The 21,909-nt window shown below is 34.4% G+C and overlaps 1 protein-coding gene and 1 long non-coding RNA gene across 4 annotated transcripts in view; one reads left to right on the plus strand and one right to left on the minus strand.

Annotated features, from left to right (window-relative positions):
• Positions 1-11,698, minus strand: part of LOC150092644 (potassium voltage-gated channel protein Shaker-like) — a 709,278-nt gene extending 697,580 nt beyond the window's left edge. Inside the window, exon 1 of one of the 2 annotated variants that reach the window (XR_016550500.1) lies at positions 10,972-11,698. Coding sequence is in view for 1 of the 2 variants with exons in the window: in XM_090414379.1 (XP_090270505.1) it covers positions 10,972-11,129 (158 nt within the window). In the remaining variant the exon portion in view is untranslated. The remainder of the gene's footprint in view (positions 1-10,971) is intronic. The other variant, XM_090414379.1, reaches the window with a different exon arrangement.
• Positions 1-21,909, plus strand: part of LOC150092645 (uncharacterized) — a 405,687-nt gene that overhangs the window by 321,492 nt on the left and 62,286 nt on the right. The window contains exon 1 of one of the 2 annotated variants that reach the window (XR_016550502.1): positions 11,488-11,609. The exons of the other annotated variant lie outside the window; for it this stretch is intronic. This is a non-coding gene — a long non-coding RNA (uncharacterized LOC150092645). Of the gene's footprint in view, positions 1-11,487; positions 11,610-21,909 lie in introns of those variants that run through there. 2 annotated transcript variants of the gene reach the window in all.

Genomic DNA, 21,909 nt, shown 5'->3' on the forward strand with positions numbered 1-21,909 from the left:
TTTTGAGTCATGGATGTGTGCTGAGAAAGAGTACATGTTTTTGAACGCTTTCTTGGAGATGTATCCATTTTATAGCTACACAAAATGAATAGAACACTACGAATGTTAACTTGTTCACACTATTAAAAACGTACAACACTATTGATAAACATCGTTAAAACACGCAGCACTCAACCAAAGTGAACTAAAACCACAGCTGAAACAAACCAAAAACTTGACGAAAATTCGACTTGTTTGGATTAATTTGTTCGCTACTGTAGTAAGATCATAAAAAATATAGCTAAAAATTTTAGGTTTAAAATTAAAATTTGATGAAAACTGAAATAATTAAAATCGATATAAGCAATTAAAATCACAATACAATTCACTGAAATTATAATTTGTCGGCCTGGATGACAGGGTTGTTAGCGTCACAGCTCTCTAACCAACAGGCCAGTTTAAATCCCGCCATCAATGTTTGTGAGTGTCTTTAGATTGGAGATTAATGTCATCGGTCGGTATATGCCCATCGTCCTACTTATTGGGGGCCTGAAATGGCTTGGAAAAATGTTCCATGTTTGGTTACAAATTATGTTAAAAATAATAAACACTTTTTTAACAAATACAAAAAACGGCACACCGCCATAATAACGCACACATATTTCCAACTTTTGTTGTTTGAGGTCACGATAAAGAAAACAAAATTACACCTCTTCGAAATCACATTTTTTCCTATTAGCTGAATCTTTTTGCCTCCTTTCTAGACGAAAAACATTAAACTAAGAAAACCTTTAAGCTATCCAAAATATTGTACCTAAACGCAATTCCCGTGCATTGATACGTTGAGTAGGATTAAGTTTTTAGGACGTTGGAAAAGTGTCAACTTTTTCACTTCCTGCTTGGAGGATTGGGAAAGTAATCTTGAAAGTCTCTGACACCGCACGCGAAGCCAGTGTAACATGTGCCAGAAGAAAAAAAATTGTTGCACTTCACTTCCTGATAGAGCAACAATTACATTTACATTTATAATATTATGTTATGGCTCATGTCAGTCCCGTATTTAAGTCAATCGTATGAGAGTATGAGATGGTAGCACTCGTAAATTCTTCTCTTACTAACGATTTCATAGGATTCACACGATTAAGAATTATACACATAAAGTATAACGCAATGGAACGTTTTAATATTTTTATATAATACATTTATTTAGAATATTTTTAGGTGTGTAAATAATTGATTCGTTTTGCTTGTCGATATCGAAGTTCTTTTAAAAATGCTATAAAATATTTTTTTAGATTTAATATTTAAATATTTTTATAAAGAAAATATTAATAAATTCCAGTTTTTTTTTCATGGAATCATATACTGAAATTATATATTACAATAACTCTGTAACTCTGCTCCGTGTCGATGAAATTTAATAAAAGTTGGGATTTGGAATATTTATTAATTTTTAATTGAATATTTCCAGTTTTGGTTTCAATGAGAAAATGTGAAGAATCAAAATTAAACGAAACAAAAGGTATATATAAGATTTGCCAAACTCGCACATTTCCAAAGTCTTCCTACTCGATAGAGTTCTTTAGCAACTAACGTAATAACAGAAATATTAGTCATCTGAAATTCAACTGTGATTTATGTGATATTCTATCGTATGTAAACGATATAAGAAATGTTAACCCTAACACGAATGAGGTGGAAAGGTATGCATGCTAATGGATGGCGATCTTCACTTTTAAACAAGTTTTGAGTTCAAAAATTGCTAGCAGAAAGATTTTTGTTTCTCAATTTTAAAAACAAATTAAAACTATTAATATTTTTAAATAATTTCTTCCCTAAATTATATCATATTAATGGAAAAAAACAAAAATATATCCACAGTACAAATGTCAATAAAAACAGCTCTAGATTCAATGGCTTTAATGGAAGATTTCACGATACAAAGAGGCGATTACAAAGCTCGTGTTTATTATGATACTTTCTGTCTTTGTTTTTTGTACTGATGTAAAAAAGAGCCCTGAGAAAGTACAATAACACGAATTACATAGACCTGCGATGGAAAAGTTGTCTGAGAAGTAATAATTGATTCTTATAGATTTTTAGGTGCCGAGTTCAGAAAAAAATAGTAAAAAAAAATTCCATCACCCACCAATTTTACCTAATTTCTAATTTTACCGTTTTTAGTAGTATTTGGAGTGCTTCTCCATAATTACAATAAGTATGTTTCAGTACCAGTAGCACATTCCGTGCATTTGAAAGAACGATACGAAACTTTAGCCTTCACTCTCAGCAAACTTAAGTACAGTGATCATGGATGGACAGTTTGCGGTGATCTTAAAGTCATATCTATGATTTGGGGACAACAAAAGAGGATACACCAAATACCCGTGCTTTTTTGTGCGAGTGGGATAGCCGAGATCGAGAGCAACATTGGATCAAGAAAGAATGGCCAGAAAGAGTCACATTAGAAGATGGAAGTAAAAATGTGTTACACGAAACTTTGGTTGGTCGGGAAAAAATCCTTTTACCCCAGCTTCACATGTAGCTGGAATTGGTGAAGCAATTTGTCAAGGCTTTGTCGAAGGATGGAGAGTATTTTAATTACATCTGTGAAACATTTCCGGGATTACGTACAGCAAAATTGAAAGAAGGTAATTTTATCGATCCGGACATCAGGAAACTTATGAAGGATAAACTGTCTGAAGAAACAAATGGCAACTGTTGAAAAAGAAGCGTGGAAAGCTTTGATAAAGGTGGTGACCAAATTTTTAGGAAATCACAAGGACCCCAACTATAAAATGATTGTGGAAGACATGCTACAGAAATTCAAGGATTTGGGATGAGCTTCGAAGTCCACTTTCTCAACTCTCATTTAGGCTACTTTCCTAGAAACTGGGAACTTTCAGCGAAGAGCAAGGAGAGCGAGTCCACCAAGACAACAAGGAGATGGAATGAAGGTATCAGGGCAGGTGGAATGTCAACATGATGGCGGACTATTGCTGGATGTTGCACAGAGACGACTCGGGAAAAGAATTTCACATAAAAAATTCAAAAAGAAGCTTTGAAGGAAAAATAAAAAGACACCACAACGAAATATAAAGTATGTACTAAAGATTAATCTTTAATTACTTTAATTTTAAAAAAATGTTCCAATACTTTCATTCCAAAAATGTTAAACACTGTTATTTTACTTAATATAATGAGTTTTAAAGCTATTTTACTATGTAATATACTATGTAATATTGAGATCCATTTTGTGAAAAATCCTTACGTGATAGAGAAAAATGAAAGAGATATTTGAAATCAGCGGTCAAAAAAAATAAATAAATAAAATAAGAAACAGCTAATAGTTTCCAGACAACTTCTTATAACTCGAATTTTTCAGGCCTGTGTATACGAAGGATAGTGGGCGAGAAAAAATAAATAACAAGTCTCAAATAGTGAATACGTCTCAAATAACGTTCTTAATTATTTTTTATTCTGATTTATAAAACATAGTTTAATGTAATATCGTAATTCTATGGTAATTATTAATCTCCCAGGGTCTAAATTAAAAACATCACACTCAAATCTCGTCTAGACAGACAAATCCTTTTTGATATATATGAAAACGTTTTTTCTCTATCAATTATTGATTCCATCTTCATCCACTTCTTTTATTCTATTAGCTGTTCGATATATACCGACTTGACCATCTTTATATCTTTTTTTTTTTTATCTCTGCGGTATCATCTGTCTACATCCCTTTTTTATCATTTTTCCTATTAGCTAACCATATGGTCCTTTTCAGTCTCCTCTTACTTTTTTTTACTTTAATCTCTTTTACTCTCTTTGGGGGAGCGTAGAGGGTGCTCAACAAGAAAGAATGTTTTCTAAGAGGTATAGCGTTAGTGTCAGCCCATAGCAGTATATTTATGACGTGTACAGACTTGTATTAACCTTCCAAATACTCAGCACAAATATTTTCAGACCAAACACATAAAAAAAAAAGGTAGCGATCAAATACGCGACTTTTTCGTTCACTTTTAATGGTATTTTCACTTCATCTTAGAACCAAAATAAATTCCTCTACCGAACAGCCAAACACTAAAGAAAATAATCTTAACCAAACTCAGACAAGATGATGTCTATCTATCCAAAGTGTTGAAACACCGTCGTATACCATTAACAGTCATCGCTATGAGGGCCAATTGGAACCATCTGGAACATTATATGGAATGACATTAATGTGTTCGGGGGATAAAAACTGCATCACATATGACCTTTATCACTACGGGGAGTTGGAAAGACCAAACGGACCACGTAAAGTCAATAAACCGCACAACTGAATGCAAATCAGCAAATATTCTCACAACTAGACCTCGGGGGAAAGAAAGAAAAAAAAATTTTTCGATGATAATATTCAATGTCGCTGTAATGTGATAAAATGATTTATCAAGGAAAGGAATGGAAGGAAGAAGAAAAATAAAATAAAATTCTTTATGAGGGAAAAAAATCAAAAAAGACAGACTGGATCGATGAATAAAAAATTAGATTTTTTTCCCCGATGCATGAAGCGATGTTGTACGAAGAAATAAGTGTGAATAACGATCAAGCATATTTCAAAGCCAATTTTAAATGGTGGATATTAAATTATGAGGGATAGAAGGAATTTATGCCGATAAAGCCATAGATTAGTCTGGTAATAACATCACACAGAGTTTAGTGGAAAGTAATTAAGAAATAACGTTGGTTTACAGCTGCATTGAATGTAATAATATACAAACTTAATTTGGATTTTAGTAAATTTAAAACTGTTTCTTTCGTTTATAAATTACGGTAAGACGTTATTATGTGAATTACAGAACCTCAGTAAGTGAGAAAATTTAAAACCACAAGGCTACTAGATAAATAATCCATGAGCTCAGCCTAAATATTACAAACACAGTTTTTCTCTCCTAATATTTTCGCCAGCATCCGTCAGAAAATGAGAACGATGGGTGATGAAGAAAATAAAGTCATGTGGCAGAAATAGATGAAAAAATCATCCTTAGAAACGTTATTTGAAAGTTAGGAGAAAATTTTCTTCATAAAATTGGAACATAAAAATACAATTTCATGAGAATATTACAAATCTGATATCCGATCCGATGATCATGTGCACCTAAAAATTTACCAGTTTAACCTGTAGTGTTATCTCCCGACAGAATTCAAGCTAAAAGGTCCAATTAGTAAAATCCCTTAACACTGACCTCCAACCACTCTATTTTTATATTCGTTTTAATCCATATGTTTTTTAAACGTTTTCTTTACTGAATATATTGTTCAAAAATAGAAAAAAATATCATTTTCTTTATATTTCAAAAGTTTAGAAAAGGAAAAATAAAATCTGAGTACTCATTTTAAAACTGAATTGATTGTATCAAATAATTTGATACAAACAATCAAGTAAAGAAAACTGTCCCATCATTCCACTGGCTACGCATGCGTATACAGAAATTCTTGGAATAACCTTCATATAATATACTAGAGTTGACTAATATTATTCTATAGCAGAAAACTAAACCTTCGTATAATGCTTCTATCCAACTATTCGATCCAACTGCCTAATAATTTAAGAAAACCTGGAATTGCATCTTATCATTTAAAAGATTTTATTTCGTCGGTTTGATTCACATCCCTACCAATATCTCCAACTGAAGATATTGACAATTAACCATAGTCATATATCAAGCGGGGGATTTTAGGATTTACTCTGCTAAACTTTACTTTCAGTTCTCAGTATTAGTTGAAGTAAAATTTCTAATTTAATAGTTAATTATATTTATTCTAAAATATAAAAAAAATTAATATAATATTTTGTGAAATTATACAATAAATAAAATATTTATAAATTTAAAATAACTGATTTAAATTAGAATATCTTAATACACCATTTTATTTTTAGATTAATTAGAATAGACTATCTCATCTATTCGATACCAATCCATTTAGGGGGATCAATCGACCGTGAGATGCGGTGATTGATTCATTCAATCCAATACCCTTGGAGAGTAAGGGATGGCAATGCTATAGCCAATGAAGTTCTGAGGCTCGGCTATTGCTGTTACCCTCCTGCCATGATCAGAGCTTTAATAGCTCAATAACACCTTATCCATACACTGTCCTCTACAGATAACGGGGAAGATGAAAAGCATTCTTGCTTCGCCCCTTTAAGCCAGTCCTTATAAGGACTAAATGGATGATCCAATACCCTTGGAGGGTAATGGATAGCATTGCTGTACCCAATGAAGTTCTGACTGAGGCTCGGCTATTGCTGTTACCCTCCAGCCATGATCAGAGCTTTAATAGCTCAATAACACCTTATCCCTACACTGCTCTCTACAGATAACGGGGAAGATGAAAAGCATTATTGCTTCGCCCCTTTAAGCCAGTCCTTATAAGGACTAAATGGATTGGTGGATGCGATATGGTAAGAAGGAGATAGAGAAAAAGTCCTTTTTAGGACTTCCAGGGTAATAAATGGCAATACTGTAGCCAATGAAGTTTTAACTGAGGCTCTGTTATTGCCGCCACCCAGCCATGACTAGAGCTTTTTAGCTCAATAACACTCCATCCACACAGATTTTCTTCATTCAGATGACGGGATAAAGAGTCAAGGACTCAGTCCATCACCCAGTTCTTTTAAGAACTAAATGGATTGGTCCTTATAAGGACTGGCTTAAAGGGGCGAAGCAAGAATGCTTTTCATCTTCCCCGTTATCTGTAGAGGACAGTGTAGGGATAAGGTATTATTGAGCAATTAAGGCTCTGATCATGGCAGGAGGGTAACAGCAATAGCCGAGCCTCAGAACTTCATTGGCTATAGCATTGCCATCCCTTACTCTCCAAGGGTATTAGATTGAATGAATCAATCACCGCATCTCACGGTCGATTGATCCCCCTAAATGGATTGGTTCTTATAAGAACTGGGCGATGGACTGAGTCCTTGACTCTTTATCCCGTCATCTGAATGAAGTAAATCTGTGTGGATGGAGTGTTATTGAGCTAAAAAGCTCTAGTCATGGCTGGGTAACAGCAATAGCCGAGCCTCAGTTAAAACTTCATTGGCTACAGCATTGCCATTTGTTACCCTGGAAGTCCTAAAAAGGACTTTTTTTCGAAATATCTCTTCCTACTTTCAAATCCTAAATGGATTGGTATTGGATTGGATTGCCACTCCTGAGATAAATGGATTGGTATCGAATAGATGAGATAGTCTATTCTAATTAATCTAAAAATAAAATGGTGTATTAAGATATTCTAATTTAAATCAATTATTTTAAATTTATAAATATTTTATTTATTGTATAATTTCACAAAATATTATGTTAATTTTTTTTATATTTTAGAATAAATATAATTAACTATTAAATTAGAAATTTTACTTCAACTAATACTGAGAACCAATGTTTAGCAGAGTAAATCCTAAAATCCCCCGCTTGATCTCATCTATTCGATACTAAATGGATTGGGACTGTAGAGTCCTTTCTAGGACTTCCAGGGTAACGAATGGCAATGCTGCAGCCAATGAAGTTTTAACTGAGGCTCGGCTATTGCCGTTACCCAGCCATCACCAGAGCTTTTAGCTCAATAACACCCCATCTACAGAGATTTTCTTCATTCAGATGACGGGATAAAGAGTCAAGGACTCAGTCCATCTCCCAGTTCTTTTAAGAACTTAAGAACTAAATGGATTGGGAATGTAATGGATGGCAATGCTGTAGCCAATGAAGTTCTAACTGAGGCTTGGCTATTGCTGTTACCCTCCTGCCATGATCAGAGCTTTAATTGCTCAATAACACCTTATCCTACACTGTCCTCTACAGATAACAGGGAATATGAAAAGTATTCTTGTTTCGCCCCTTTAAGCCAGTCCTTATAAGGACTAAATTGTTTTGCAATAAACGTTTGTCTCTTATAAATGTGATTGTATCATGAAACAAAGTGTATGCAATAGAGATATCAAGTTAAAGTAATTTTGTGTCGTAATTGATATACAATTTTGTTTAATGTAGGTGTTCTATTTCTTTTAAAGAAAAATGCTTTATCATCATAACTAATTCGAATATTTCCGCTAGCAGAATGTTATTTACTTTTTATTAGATCTTTAATTTATGTGTATAAATACAATATACTACTTTCAGCTATACATTATAGTGGATTAAACGAATCCTATGGATTATACCTAAACCTGCATGTGTGGCGCATGTATCAAAAATAATCTCTCATCTCTTTTTTTCCAATGGGATCGCATTCTTCTCCACGAGCGTTGTTCTAGTTTTGTGAACATGTTCTTTACCACTGAATAGTCAGTCTACCGTCACCTAAACACCATAATCTTCGTATGCTAGAGCGTAATGATATATACATACAGACTGCTATACAGATATACTCATTACAGTTTCTCAATACTAGAAACAATTATTTTTATAACAGACGAATATGGTTTTACCGGACCTATACGTCCAGGAAGTCATTTCAAATGTGAATTCCTATATAAATGCCTATTTTTAAATATTTAAAATGTCTGAAGCTAAGAATACCTTAAACAATAGTTAGCTGATTCTAAAAAAATACCAATACTAAATAAACACGAATCTCCTACTGGCTTTTATTGGCCGTTTGCAATTCAAAAAGATCTGTATACTATAAAAGATGAGCAAACATTACAATAATAACAATGCTGCCATCATCATTATCATGCCTGTCAAGGATTTAGGCCTAAAGTGGCCTGTTCCGACCTTAGAAGTCATCTTTGAATCTCTTAGGAGGACGTCCTGGTTTTCTTTCTCTAATGGTTTGTAAGGCTTGCTTTGGTAATCTCCCTGCCAATATGCCCCGCTATTTATTCTAAACAAAGTGCAGATTCGTTCCATGTGGAAAGTGTAACGTCATCGATTTCAAAATTTTGATAATTTACGAAGTTGAACCTTAAGCCAAACTTTGTATCGAATGAAAATATACAGAGAATTAATGATAAACCTTTTAAACAGGAAACAAAATTATGGTAGATAAACAAATTTCCTTCTTCTATCATTCAGAAGTCAACATAAATAAATTGGTATTACCTTCTTCTTTCATGGGTTTTTGCAGTCCTGTGTCATCTCTTTTTTCTCCGATTGGATGGCATTCTTCTCCACGAGCGTTGTTCTAGTTTTGTGAACATGTTTTTTTATCACTGAATAGTCACCTAAACACCATACCCGTCGTAAATGTTGTCCTGCAATACTATGAATGCAAATTACGGCTGTGCTCACATATATACGAGCCACAAAAAACACATATACAGTTCGGAGTGTCAGAATTGGTAACTTAAAGCGATGTTGTGCTGCTTTTTCCTTAACTCTCGTATTTTCCAAGTACTATTTGCATTGACTAACTGACACTTCCATTCAGAATAATACAGTCCTGTATGCAAGAAACAAGCCTTTTCTATAGCTTTACAAAGAGTGAATTAATGGCTGAATTAGTTACATTATAATTATTTATAATTTATTAATTAATTATAAAAAAAAAACCTAAGATCCATCTAAACAGTTGAAAGGGAAATGAACTAGATTAGTGGGAGTAGGGGGATCTTGCTCAAAAACGGTTTCTTTGTAACGCAGGTTAAGGAGCGTTTTCCTTACCTAATAGTTCGTGACCTACATTCTGTACTACATTTCATGTTCCGTACTTGACCTCCGTCTACGCGTGACTGCTAACGTAGGTTCACTGACATCAGTTATTTCAATTTCTGTTTACACTTTTAAATTTCCTTCGTACTTTACGGTTTATTAGAACCATGAAATAATATCAATAAAACTGAACTGCAATTTAAGGACTTTCTGAATAATAAGTGAAAAAAAGTTTAAAAAATTTTGGAGAAAAAAAGTATTCGACATTTCATGAGATTCATAAATTTAGAAACTCTCGACATCTTCTCTTACTTAAATCGATTCAATTATTTCATAAAAAATAAAGGAATTATAGAATATCAAATTTTTTTTTTAAATTAAATTTTTGTCTTAGAAAAAAAATTTACGCTTTCCTACATAGAATTAACATTTTAAAATATTATTTTTACTTATTGTTTTGTCGTTAAAATGCTTAAGTACTTCAGCAATGTCTACAGTATAAATAAGTATAAGTTGGTAACCTAAACCAAATATGAATAAGCTATAAGTTCGTAGCATAAACCAAATAATATAATATAATACTAATCCAGAGTATTTTCTAATAATAAGGGAATACAAAATTAAAGCAAAGTTATATTCACATATACTCATATGAATTGCTAGAATGTATAAGGTCATCTTATTATATATATATATCATCTGGACATTTACTTAACATCAACAGGTGTGTATCCACTATTTAGTAATTTTTCTGATTTTTTGAAAAAGAAATATATATAAATTAGTTTTTTAAAAGTAATATTTCTTTTACCACTTTATAATATAAATTATTTTTTTAAATTTTGATAAAACATTTGAAATATTCCTTCTTAATGATCTGTGCTCCTAGTATACAGATAAGCAATAACAAATCTTGTATATTGTGCAGGATTAACTAAGCTAACTTAGAGTACGCATTGCAACGATGGGGTGAAAAAAGTAAAGTTAAAAATATGGTTACTATTAATTATCGTTAAGAAAGCAAACAACCTAGAACGTGAAATATAATATAAGCAAATGCTAATATTGCATCATAGCTGACATGTGAAGTTTGTTGTTTAAATGGAATATTTTTGTTCGGTCCATTGCTTAAACAATGTCAAAATGATGTGGAAAAGGATGAGTTTGTATCGTGAGTTCTGTATGAAAACGATACGTTCACTAACAACGTATTTTCTTATCATGTGTGTGTGTGTGTGTGTGTGTAATGAATAGCCATACTGTCAGACAAGGAAACATGTCTCCGTAGCGAAACCACACACGAGAAAGGGGGATAGACTGTCAGTTGCTAATAAAGTGACAGACAAGCTCCTACCTGTTCTCTACTTTGTTCGGCGTGCTGCTATTTTGTGATGCTTGCTGCTGCTGCCTCTCTCTATCCCTTTCGATAGACTGATGCTGGTAAAATCTCTGCATCAGTTTGTCCCAGGGACCTCCCATGTTATTGCCCGGTTTCCTCCTCAGCATAGCCATCCCACACACGCATATACTCTCCTCGGATGGCACGGAACACAAGAACACACACAGTTACACGAAGAAGAAGCACAAGGATAACCCAAGTAGGCCAGTGTCGGGCCGACAGCTCCGCTGTTCTCTGCACGCCAGGCTTACCTTTCAAGTATCCGGTGCGGGCGACGCACCATACGTCCGCGTGTGCGCGCGCGAACAGTGCTTTAATTCTGTTGCCCGGAACAGCCAATGATGTTAGCGAGAGAGGATGGTGGCGCTGTCATTGAATCAATTGTAGGTAAACGGGCCACAAGTGTTGGCGGGGTCAGAAACTGCTTCTGGGATAACAGTTGACATGACAACGATCCCAATCTCTTAGGATGCTGGAAGCACTGTTACCTTTCTGTCATTATTTTCACTTCCTGCTTGTCTTAGTGATGGTGGTTTCCGGCCTGTCTCTGAAGATCATTCATCCTACCGTTTAATCTTGGCGTAGTTAAGTTGGTAAGTTTCCAACTGTTACGTGATTGGAAAATGTGTATTTGTTGATTGGTATGCCATTGTTTACACATGTACTGTGTTGATGGTTTTTATTTGTGTATTGTTGTTGACGCTATCCCAGAAAGATGGCATGCACTGTTAAATGACAAAGAATATTTGGCTTTAATATTAGCTCATCACTAATTAAAATATAACATTCACATCTTAATACGAATATTATATTTTAATATATGTGTTTATACGCTTTGCAAAATTATAAATTCAGCGTAGTGGTATGAATGCTTTGAACTAAAACGTGTAATGAAGTTAGACCAATGGTCTTTCTCTTTTTCCTAATTCTGCTATCTTTCTTCATTTTATAACTAGTTCAGCTAATTAGCAAAAAGCAGTGTTTACTGTACAGGCAATTTTATTATTTGTTATTTTATTATTTTATGTTTTCTGTTATTTAAATGAACATTTGTAATATTTTTGCACTTAAAATTTGCAATTTCAGTATCTCTTAGAAATAAATTTGCCAAGAACATCTTAAGGGCAAACGAAAAACACAAAAAACAAAAAACCTAAGTGTCTCCATCTTAGGATTACCAGAAAACCATCTTTTTATAGATATAAAAAGGCTTTTTAATACGATATAATTAATCAAGAAATATCTCGAAATGTAATCTGCTTTTAGCATCATTATGTTGAAATATGTTTGATGGTTTTGGTGAAGTAAAATTTCACGAAAGATGAGTAAACAATAATCGCATGCTTAGAATAATTTTTAATAAACTACGTTTGACTATGGATGTATCTTAAAGCTTAACAGAATCAAGCAGAGAATTTTCTTAGAAAATATTACTTGGAATTATTTAGAATTAATTTCTTGAACTTTATTGAACTCTAGCCTTACTGTACACAGTAAAATATATGATAATTAAGCCTCTCGTTATATCCTAGCTATTTGGGAACATCCTTTAGGACAAAAAAAAACCACTAAAATGGAATGAAAACAAAGATAAAAATCTCCATAAAATAAAACAGTTTGGTTTGTTGAATAAAACAGATGTGTTACTTCATTGCAAAGTCTAAGTTTGTTTGCATTTATCAGACAGCAGAGGGGAGGTATGAAGCGGACACTATTTCCACTCACTAAGCGTACTGAAGATCTAATTCTCTTAGGAATTCATTGATTGTATGATTATCTCATCTTGCTAATAATCACATTATGCAACTGACCCTAAAATGATGGGAAATGAGAAAACAACTGTAGCTAAACAACCCCAACCATTGTATAAATTTCTAATCCATAGACTGTGGATAGCAGACAAACTAGTATTTATCTGCATACCTTTAAAGAGGTGAACATGTCCACAGTCAAAGAGTGTCCTGTTTGTTTTTAAGAGATTTGGCATTCGATCTTTATCACACATGTCCCAGGGCGCAATGCAGCTTAATCCAATGCTGTAAGTTATCGTTAAACCACCCACCTACTATTACAGTTAATTGAAAACTATCCTACAATGGTAAATATCACGTTTATTTAGTGACGACAATGAAGCCTAGAGATACTAAGAAAATAGACCAAATAATATTTAGTGTTTCTTTGTTACGCCAAGCCTTTGTTATACGAAATTTATTATGGCCAACTCCTGACAATAGAAAATCGAAAATGAATAATAAAATATATATATATAATAAAACGGAAAAATCTTTGCGTCTCTTGAAATCTAAAAAAAATATATATTTAATATATTTCTTCTATTTCTTTCATCAAATAATGACTTGGCCACCTATCATGAAAACAACAGCGCTATTTCTTTTTTTTTTATTTCCTGCCTACTTTATGGATTATAGAGATCCCAGTGACAAGAGGCTATCGAGACAAAAAAAAAAAAAAAAAAAAACTCATAGTCCGAAACATTCTACACAAAAATATTAGAAAATACGTCACTGAAGATGCTGTAAAAGAAACAATTTGTCTCCCAGAAGGGACCCGAGTTATGTCCATAATCCAGTGTCTATCCGAAAAACGTGCACTGCAGAAAAAGACTTTTTTGTCAGGACCGTAAAATTGGTGTCATTAATCTTGATACATTCACGTGGCAAGCCAGACGTTGCCCACAAATATTTGTGGGTTGTTTGTTCGTCGGTGGTAGAGAATTCTGAATGATCGTGCATGCATCGGTTTTGCTGGCGTAAACTTTAAACGAACGAAAAATCTCATTTTTTTCCCAGTCCAAATCCCTTCTTTCCAACACTTGAATGTAATATTTTGAGTTATCAGATTTTTATCGAAGATATAAAAGCATTTATCGGCGCAAAGATTCTTAAATTAGCATTATTTTCGAAATATCCTCCGGGCTCTCCGGATTTTTTTTTCGCAAACAATTTCACTAAATGCAAAACACAGTACACCCGAAGAATCTAATTCTGCTGATAATATACAATAAAAATAAGCATTGTTACGTCAATAAATAATTATAAAAAAATAATTGTTCTTCAACAGTTTGTCTAATCATTTTCTGCACGTTCTTCAGTACTATTCTGACTTTTCGATAATTAATTCCTAATTACCAATCGATTCTTTTCCTGTCATATACAAAAATGGATGTTTTTTTGGTGGTAGTGGCCAACAGAGTTTCTTTGGCCACTACCACCACCACGTAAAGAGAAGTGGCGTAATATATTATTCTCTACAAAGTCACACGTTCTTTAACTCATTAGCCCAAATGAAATTCAAAGTGACAGTGAAATATTGCTCACCTACAAGGAGTTAAATAATTGATTGCATTTCACTGTAAGCAGTAACAATATTCATAAAATATTCAGTTGGGAAGCCTATTCTAATTCATAGTTTATGCAATGATTTAACCAGTGATAGAAACGTTATTTCCCTGTTCGATCCAAAGTTTCGTTTCCTATTTTATGAACGAAATTTCGAAAACTGAACTTTTCATTTAATCCATGAAACCTTCATATTGGACCATGAGTTAGGAAAGAATCCATTTAGAACGTACCTATACAGTTAACAGCTTTTTTACTATTATCAACATTTAGAGACAGCTACTACAATATGCTCATTAGAATCTGGCTTGTCTTTTTCTAAACTTGTACAGTTAAACTGTCGTCTGCTTTTATTGTTAGAAATTGATCAAACGAAATACAATATTCAACCAATGAAAAACAAAGTACGTAAATGAGAAATCATCAAATCCATAATTGATGCATAAGATGCCCTATTTTCTATTTGCATGAAAGTAGATAGAATTACAAACAGAATAGTAAACTTCATATCCATCTTCTCTTGATGAATCAGTAGAAAAATGAATGCTCTCTGATGTAAAATCTACGGTTCTAAATTTATGACGTGCAGTGTTTTTTAACCATTAATTTTTGTTCGTTTTCTTTCTACGTCTATCAGACAAGTAGAATTTTGCTAAGAAGAATTCATTAAATATTCAATTCTTCCAATTTATCTTTCTCCTTCGCATTAACTTCAATTATCAGCGTTCTGTATTCAGACATTTCACAGAAACGACACTTTCTATTAATCCTTGCAAAATTCTCCTTTAAGTAAATGAATTCTTATTAATTAAAATTAGTTCGTAAAGGATTAGAAAGAAGAGAACGATTTGTTCGTCACCGTTTTCCAATTATTTGTCCAACCATCCAGTTGTATCTCCGGGTCGATACAGCTTAGCTACAGAACCGAAGATGGAAATGACTTTGTAACTAAGCAACGCAAGAAAACGGACACTGGCTGCACGCGAAGGATGCCTTAGAAACAAGGCGATAGAATGCAATCTCGACTATTTATATTTAACTGGCATATCTAAAGCAGATGTGGGAACTTTTAGGTTCCTGTAGCAACCGAGGATACGACTTACGGGAATGGGGTGGGACATCGATATTTATTGTGCGATGTGATATCACCGAAGATACCCTCAGTGCATAAACCTTAACAATAAACCAGACTCTGACTGAATAAAATTTATTTGTCCTATTTTCCTACATTGTAGCACGGCTACTCCTTTTAACTGCTGAAGTGACATCGCGAAATTCAGGACTGTTTTGCTCTCCCTTGATTTTTTAAAATTTTATTCGCCATCTACTTTTATACGTACTTGCTGGTACTTTTATACGAACCCACTCGTCTCTCGGCTCTTAAATCTTTGCAGAGGAAATCCTTCTGCGCATGCGCGGAAAGAGAAAAATGTGCCAATAGGGCTCTCTCTGGAGAAGTGGGTGATGAGTGCGAAAAGATTGTGAGATCAAAAGTGGCCAAGATAATACCTTACAGAGAAACGTCTTGGGGGTAATTCGAGATATTTTTCTGATTCTGCCACTAAAATAGAAAATAAATAATTCTTACTAATATTAGTAAAAGGAGGAATGTTCGATCCTTTTGTTCGAATTAACAAAATTATATTAAATCCTGTTTAATTGGAGTTCACAATAGAAACGTCTATTTTCAACCATTTCTCTTTATCCCCAAGTTTCTAAAGGATTAAATGCCAAACGGAAGAATCGGTTGCCTAGCAACCACCTAAGGAGGGATAACTAGTTGTCACTGAGAAACCTTGCTTGGTGACACCCTCAATTATAACATGGCGAGCGTGTCTTTTATTTAAATTTTCTCCTTCGTTGCTCTTACGAACCCAGTAGCTAAGCTCCAAAGATGTGTTTGCACCCTTCAGCGCACGGATCACAGATCTGACACGTTGACATCCCCCCCCCACCCTCCAACTCCTTCTGCACGTAGTATTTACTAAACTTTAACCCTTCATTGCGGCGAAGTGTTCGGTCCTTTTGTTCGCATGTCGAAGTAAGGTACATGTCGCCAGCAAAGAAATTTCTGACTGAGAATCTTACGTTGCAATAACAAGAATTTATACTTCCGTGATTCGCTGCCAGGTTCAAGATTACATCGCTGTCCTCCCATTCTATGTGAAATAAAAGTCAACTTGCGGATGGCTCCAAGCAATGCGAGACGTTTTGCAAGGATCAAAGCCCGGAGCGTATTATTAATGACAAGCGTGTTTATGTGGGGTTTTCGAATGTGTAGGGACATACGGGATTCGTTTTTGTCTGCCTCTATTTACGCACAGAACATAGGGGGCTCTTGACAATTTAAATTTTAAGTTGGCATTTAATATTTCCATTCAAATTCGGCAAGTCATTTCAAATCTTTTCAGGACTCCTTTTTGTGGTAAAATTGAACGAAACAATTCGAAAAACCATACAAAATGATATCTGAGATAAATAAAACTTGTCACGGACAGTACATAAGCCCCAAAACGTCATCAGTTTCGATTATAATAATAATCGACGTGGCCATTTAAAGATGATATTGCGAAATACACTTTTTCTAGATAATTTCCAATACGTTTGAACAGGTTATTTTCCAAACCAATTGATGGATTCCTAACACACACACGCTAGAGAGTGCACTTTATCAGGTAACTACAACGCTAGAATTAATCCCACATCATCTTTGTAACACGAGAATAAATTTACGTTTAGGAGCAGTGAAAATTTTATAGAAACCATAAAAAGCAGAAGGTGGTTCTTGTTAATACTTGATTAAATTTTGCTTCTTCTCTCTCTTGTTTATTGGATATAAATTGAAACGAAATGCCATGAACTCCCCCCCCCCAAACACACTCAGATGAATAATAAAGATGATTGTGTAATAACGATGGGTCTGCGCGGTTAGCCTAGTGGCTGTGCGCTTCGCAACCTGGGTTCGATTCCCGTCGACGACGTGAGGAACTTAAGGATTTTCCTCAGCCATAGCCAAGTTAGCCGGGCATGGGCAGCAGTGTTCCCCCCCCCCAGTTTATCCGGGGTTTTTCCTCCCGCAAACCGGCGCCGTGAACATACAGATAACAGTCATAGGATATAGTACTTAATCCTCATTAGGAGGGCTCAACCAATACTAAGGGGTGGTCGAGGAACGGGGGGGGGGGAGAAACCCTACACGAAAAATCAAATCAGCTAACGCCTTTTTATTCCCGTATAGGGAGTAGGCGAGGCCATTTAGCCCTATCTAACTTTCTGGAGACTGAGTGGGCAGTTCAATCTCCACTGGTACCAATCAGAGATAGATGGCCCAAGGCTATCACTAATTAAGCGGTACACAGTGAAGAGAGACGGCTCAAATGTGCCGCCATCTCGTGGTCCCTAACACAATATATTTAATGTCTGAAATAATGTGGGTTTTACGGTCGATTTTCTTGAGTTTACGGGACGAAAAACCCGAGTTTCCGGGAGGAAAAAACCCGCTTGCCCGTGCCAGAGATCGACTAACTCGGGAACCGGTCGAAAAACGGCTTAGAAATATTTCCTCTAGTCGCCGACTAGACTCGAAACCAAGTCTTCCTTCGTGCGGCCAAGCGCTGTGGTATGCAAACGCCACATCCACTGAGCTACACAGGCTACACCCCCACACGAATAAATAAATAAATTAATTAAATCTTTATCCTACAGACTGCGTTTCCAATAAGTAGTTTAGTAAAGAAAATTCTTAATAAATAAACATTGCCTGACAGAATCTAAATATTTTTCATTTTCCTGCCAAATAAATGGAACACCTCGTACAAGTCTCACGTTCTTTTTCTCGCTAAAATTTTTCAAGTTGACTGTTCTAAGACAGTGTAATACTTTCAAAATAATCATGCTTTCCCGATATTTTCAACTAAATGAAATATAACGTTTTAGCCGTATTAGCTTTAGTGGAAAGTTGTAAACCTACTACCATTCTTAACTTATTATTTTTATTATGTTTAGATCATAATATCACAGTGTTCATTCCCAAGAAAAACATGATAATTGTAGCATTAATAAAGAATCTAAAGCTTTTTGATATCGGAAATCTCGGTTCGATTGTCCAAGCAAATAGCATCTTCCCTGAAAGCCATGGATTCCAATTCCGCTGTGCTTTGGTATTAATAAGTTGTTTTAATCAAATATGTTTAGAAGAGCGATTATTTTTGTTGACTGGTATTGGAGATCTGAGATGACCGAAAAAGTTCTACATTTCGAGTTCCAGGATTTTTTTTTTTTTAATTCTTAGTCCATACTTTTATATAAGACAGATTTAAAGTCGTTTAGAGGAATTTATTTATAAAATATGACAAAATTATGGGAATAAATAAATTCCTTTTTCAAAATAGAAAAGTAAGCTTTATTTAGTCAAAATGAGTCTTCTCCCAAATGAGCTTTTTCGGTAAGATTACTAAAACTTGTAAGATCTTTTAGTATAAATACTCATACGAATGGGATAACTTATGAGTGTAACAAATCATCGAGTGTGGCTAATCTTGGAAATTGAAGCACATTTTCACTAAATAAAGTCAAAATGTGCTTCATAAATGAGTAAACTGATAAATGAGTGCAAGGTCATCTGGTGATTTCATAGATATCAAGGAAGATGGTACAAAAGAGATGCTGCCGCCTGGTGGTCCTAAATTTTTAACAGGTATATGCAGTTCTACAGTCGATTTTTCGAGTTGTGGGGATTAAAATCCATAGTTTCCTGGAAGAAAACCTACTTCCTTATGCCAAAGATCGACGACCTGGAAATCGACTGAAAAAAAAGGCCTAAAAATTCTTCTAATCATTATATAATTGAACCTATAATCGTCCTTCTTCTGATGGTCTAGTGGTATAGAGGCTATCTCCAACTCCAATAAATTCAATGAGCAAATGAAATATCGCGTACAGTGCAACATGAGATTTAATTATTGTGTTGGTGCATTAAAAAATTCATCAAAAAACATTTCATGAAGTAATTTCTAGAAATAAATTTACTTTAGAATTCAAAATTCGAAAAGTAGTACATGATGAAGTCGCTGTTTTACCTGTTCAAATAGCAATCTCCGATTTGCACTACCAAATGGGTCAGGTGTTGCACTATCCAGGGATTTGCTTACGCTTGAAATCGCCGGATGTTATATAGTTTCTATACTCGGCATGAAACTCTTTGAGTTTCTTATTCGGCTAAGAAACAATATGGGATGTAATATCCCTTAACTTAAATAAGTTCATGTCGCCGAATTAAAGCCTTTGGCTCTTCAGATAATTAGTAAAACATTGGTAGATTTAAACATTACCAATTTAGGCAATCCTATACTGCAATTCATTTTGCTGTAAGCAGTCGTATTTATCACCGGACCATAAATACCTCATTCGAATGTTTTATCATTTTTCTGTGGCATTCTTTTTTTATTATTGTTTTGAGTACTTTTCAACACGATTTATGAATTAGATAGTCTCGGGTGAGAACGGAGAATTTTTCTTTTGGACATTCAAATATTTCCAAATACTTTCTAACGTATATAAACTCGTCAATATATTTTTCAGAAAAAGGAACTGTCTCTCTTCTTTATTATTCTTGCTTTGATCTTCTTTTAAATAGTACAGAATTCCATTAAATAGTTCGCTATTAAATTACTTCGAAACTTCCACCTTAATTTTCAATCGCCAATCCAAATTTCGTTGGCATACAGGAGTTTTCTCACTTATATCAATGCCATGAAAAAAATTCAAAGAAAATTTGTTGTTGGTGCTTCAAGATGATTTTGATTGAGTATAACAGAAAGGATCTTATGAGTTATATCGCTTTATTTTTTATTTGGTTTTTTTTCTATTTTTTTTTTGGATGTGGATGACTAGTTTGTTTTATTCTTTTGCTGTTTAGAGCATGTTATTAATCGGACTTTCTTAAATGTGGAATATTCCTCGCACTATTTTTCTTTTCATATATCTTGACCTTTCGCTGACCACTACAAATTTCATTTCTAGTTTTGGTGCTGACTTTGCCTTTCCCAACTCCTTCTCTGCCACAAAGTCAAACAGGATTACAAAAGGTCTTGCACACCATTACTGCACATCAGTGATTTGCTGACACTTTTCTCTAATTTTCCAGAAACTAAAACAATCAAGCAAATGCGTCCGATTGGTTCATTTTGAAACATTGCAAAGAACTAGCGCTTGTATTTTGCAGCGTTGATCACTTCGACAGATAACTGCCAGTTCAGCAAAAGATAGGGCCCGATCTTTTATTAAGCGTTGCCCGACAGGATTTTCATCTAATAGGAATAGAGGGGGAGGGGTGCGTAGTCTGACGCAGTTTTGCATCATCAGCGTTTGCAAACAGTACAAAATTGGTCGACGTTAAACTAGCTTTCAGACTGCCTACCTAAGCCATTACAATGTAATTGTTTATCTCTCTCTCTCTCTCTCTCTCTCTCTCTCTCTCTCACACACACACACACACACAGTTACTTTAATAGAAAACATGAATTTAAAAAATAATAAATTTTCGTCTCCAAAAATGGCAGAAACAAAGATCAAATCACAAAAATATGCAAAATAACTGAAAAAATCGGATTCTTATTAAGAGAATTTCCAGATAAAAATAATGAATCGAACAAAAAACCTCTCATTAATCAGATTCAGACAATACCTGTGGTCTCGTTACAGGGTTTGAAGAAAACGGCATCTGGGTCGAGGTTACTGTGGACGCCCTTTTAATGATAACCTTCTCAAACGGATCTCCATCATCTAACTAGTAAACTGATTAAAGGACAGCAGGAAGGGGTTGCCTAGCAACAGTAACGTAGCTATCATACAGACACCTGTAGTTGCTATGGGGAACAGGAAGGCTTTTGTTTAATGTGTTTAAATTAACATCACTCTTCTTAGATCTGTTATTGTTTACAATCTCAGATATCTTCAAATAATAATTTAATATTCATCTATACTGACAGGAAACATTAAAAGAAAAATTATTTTGGTTGCGTAGCAACAAGTCTCCTTCCAAATTGCTATATAGAGAGAGAACAAACGGTTTATTGTTCTTAGCATATTTCAAGTACACTTCTTGTCTGAGATCTGAAATATTTGGAATGCAATGAATCAGAAACTATGTTCGTAATTGACTGCCTTTCTTCTAGTCGAGTGGAAACTACTTGTGTAATTTCATGTGAGTTTACAACTCGTGGACTAGCAGAAGCTATCGTAAATCATGACTGTTGATATCTAGATAGAAAGACGGGAATAATTACTTCAGTCCGTAGTGGAACAAAAAAACCCTTCCCTTAATCTGGTTTAAAAAAATGCTGACTAACTAGAAATAATCGGATGACAAGATTATAAATGGCATTCTCTTGAGAAAGGTGCCAACCCTCTTGAGACTTAGCATAGCGATGATACCCAGCAATCGCTCGCTGATGAATTATTCATTATTGCTTGTGGAGATAGCCGTACGTGTTTATTTCCTTTTATAAGTGCTGAATACAGATTAATTCCCCTT

This window comes from Typopeltis vanoorti, chromosome 25 (assembly GCF_054136105.1).
Source record: "Typopeltis vanoorti isolate ZY-2024b chromosome 25, IOZ_Tvanoo_1.0, whole genome shotgun sequence".
NCBI lineage: Eukaryota > Metazoa > Arthropoda > Arachnida > Uropygi > Thelyphonidae > Typopeltis > Typopeltis vanoorti.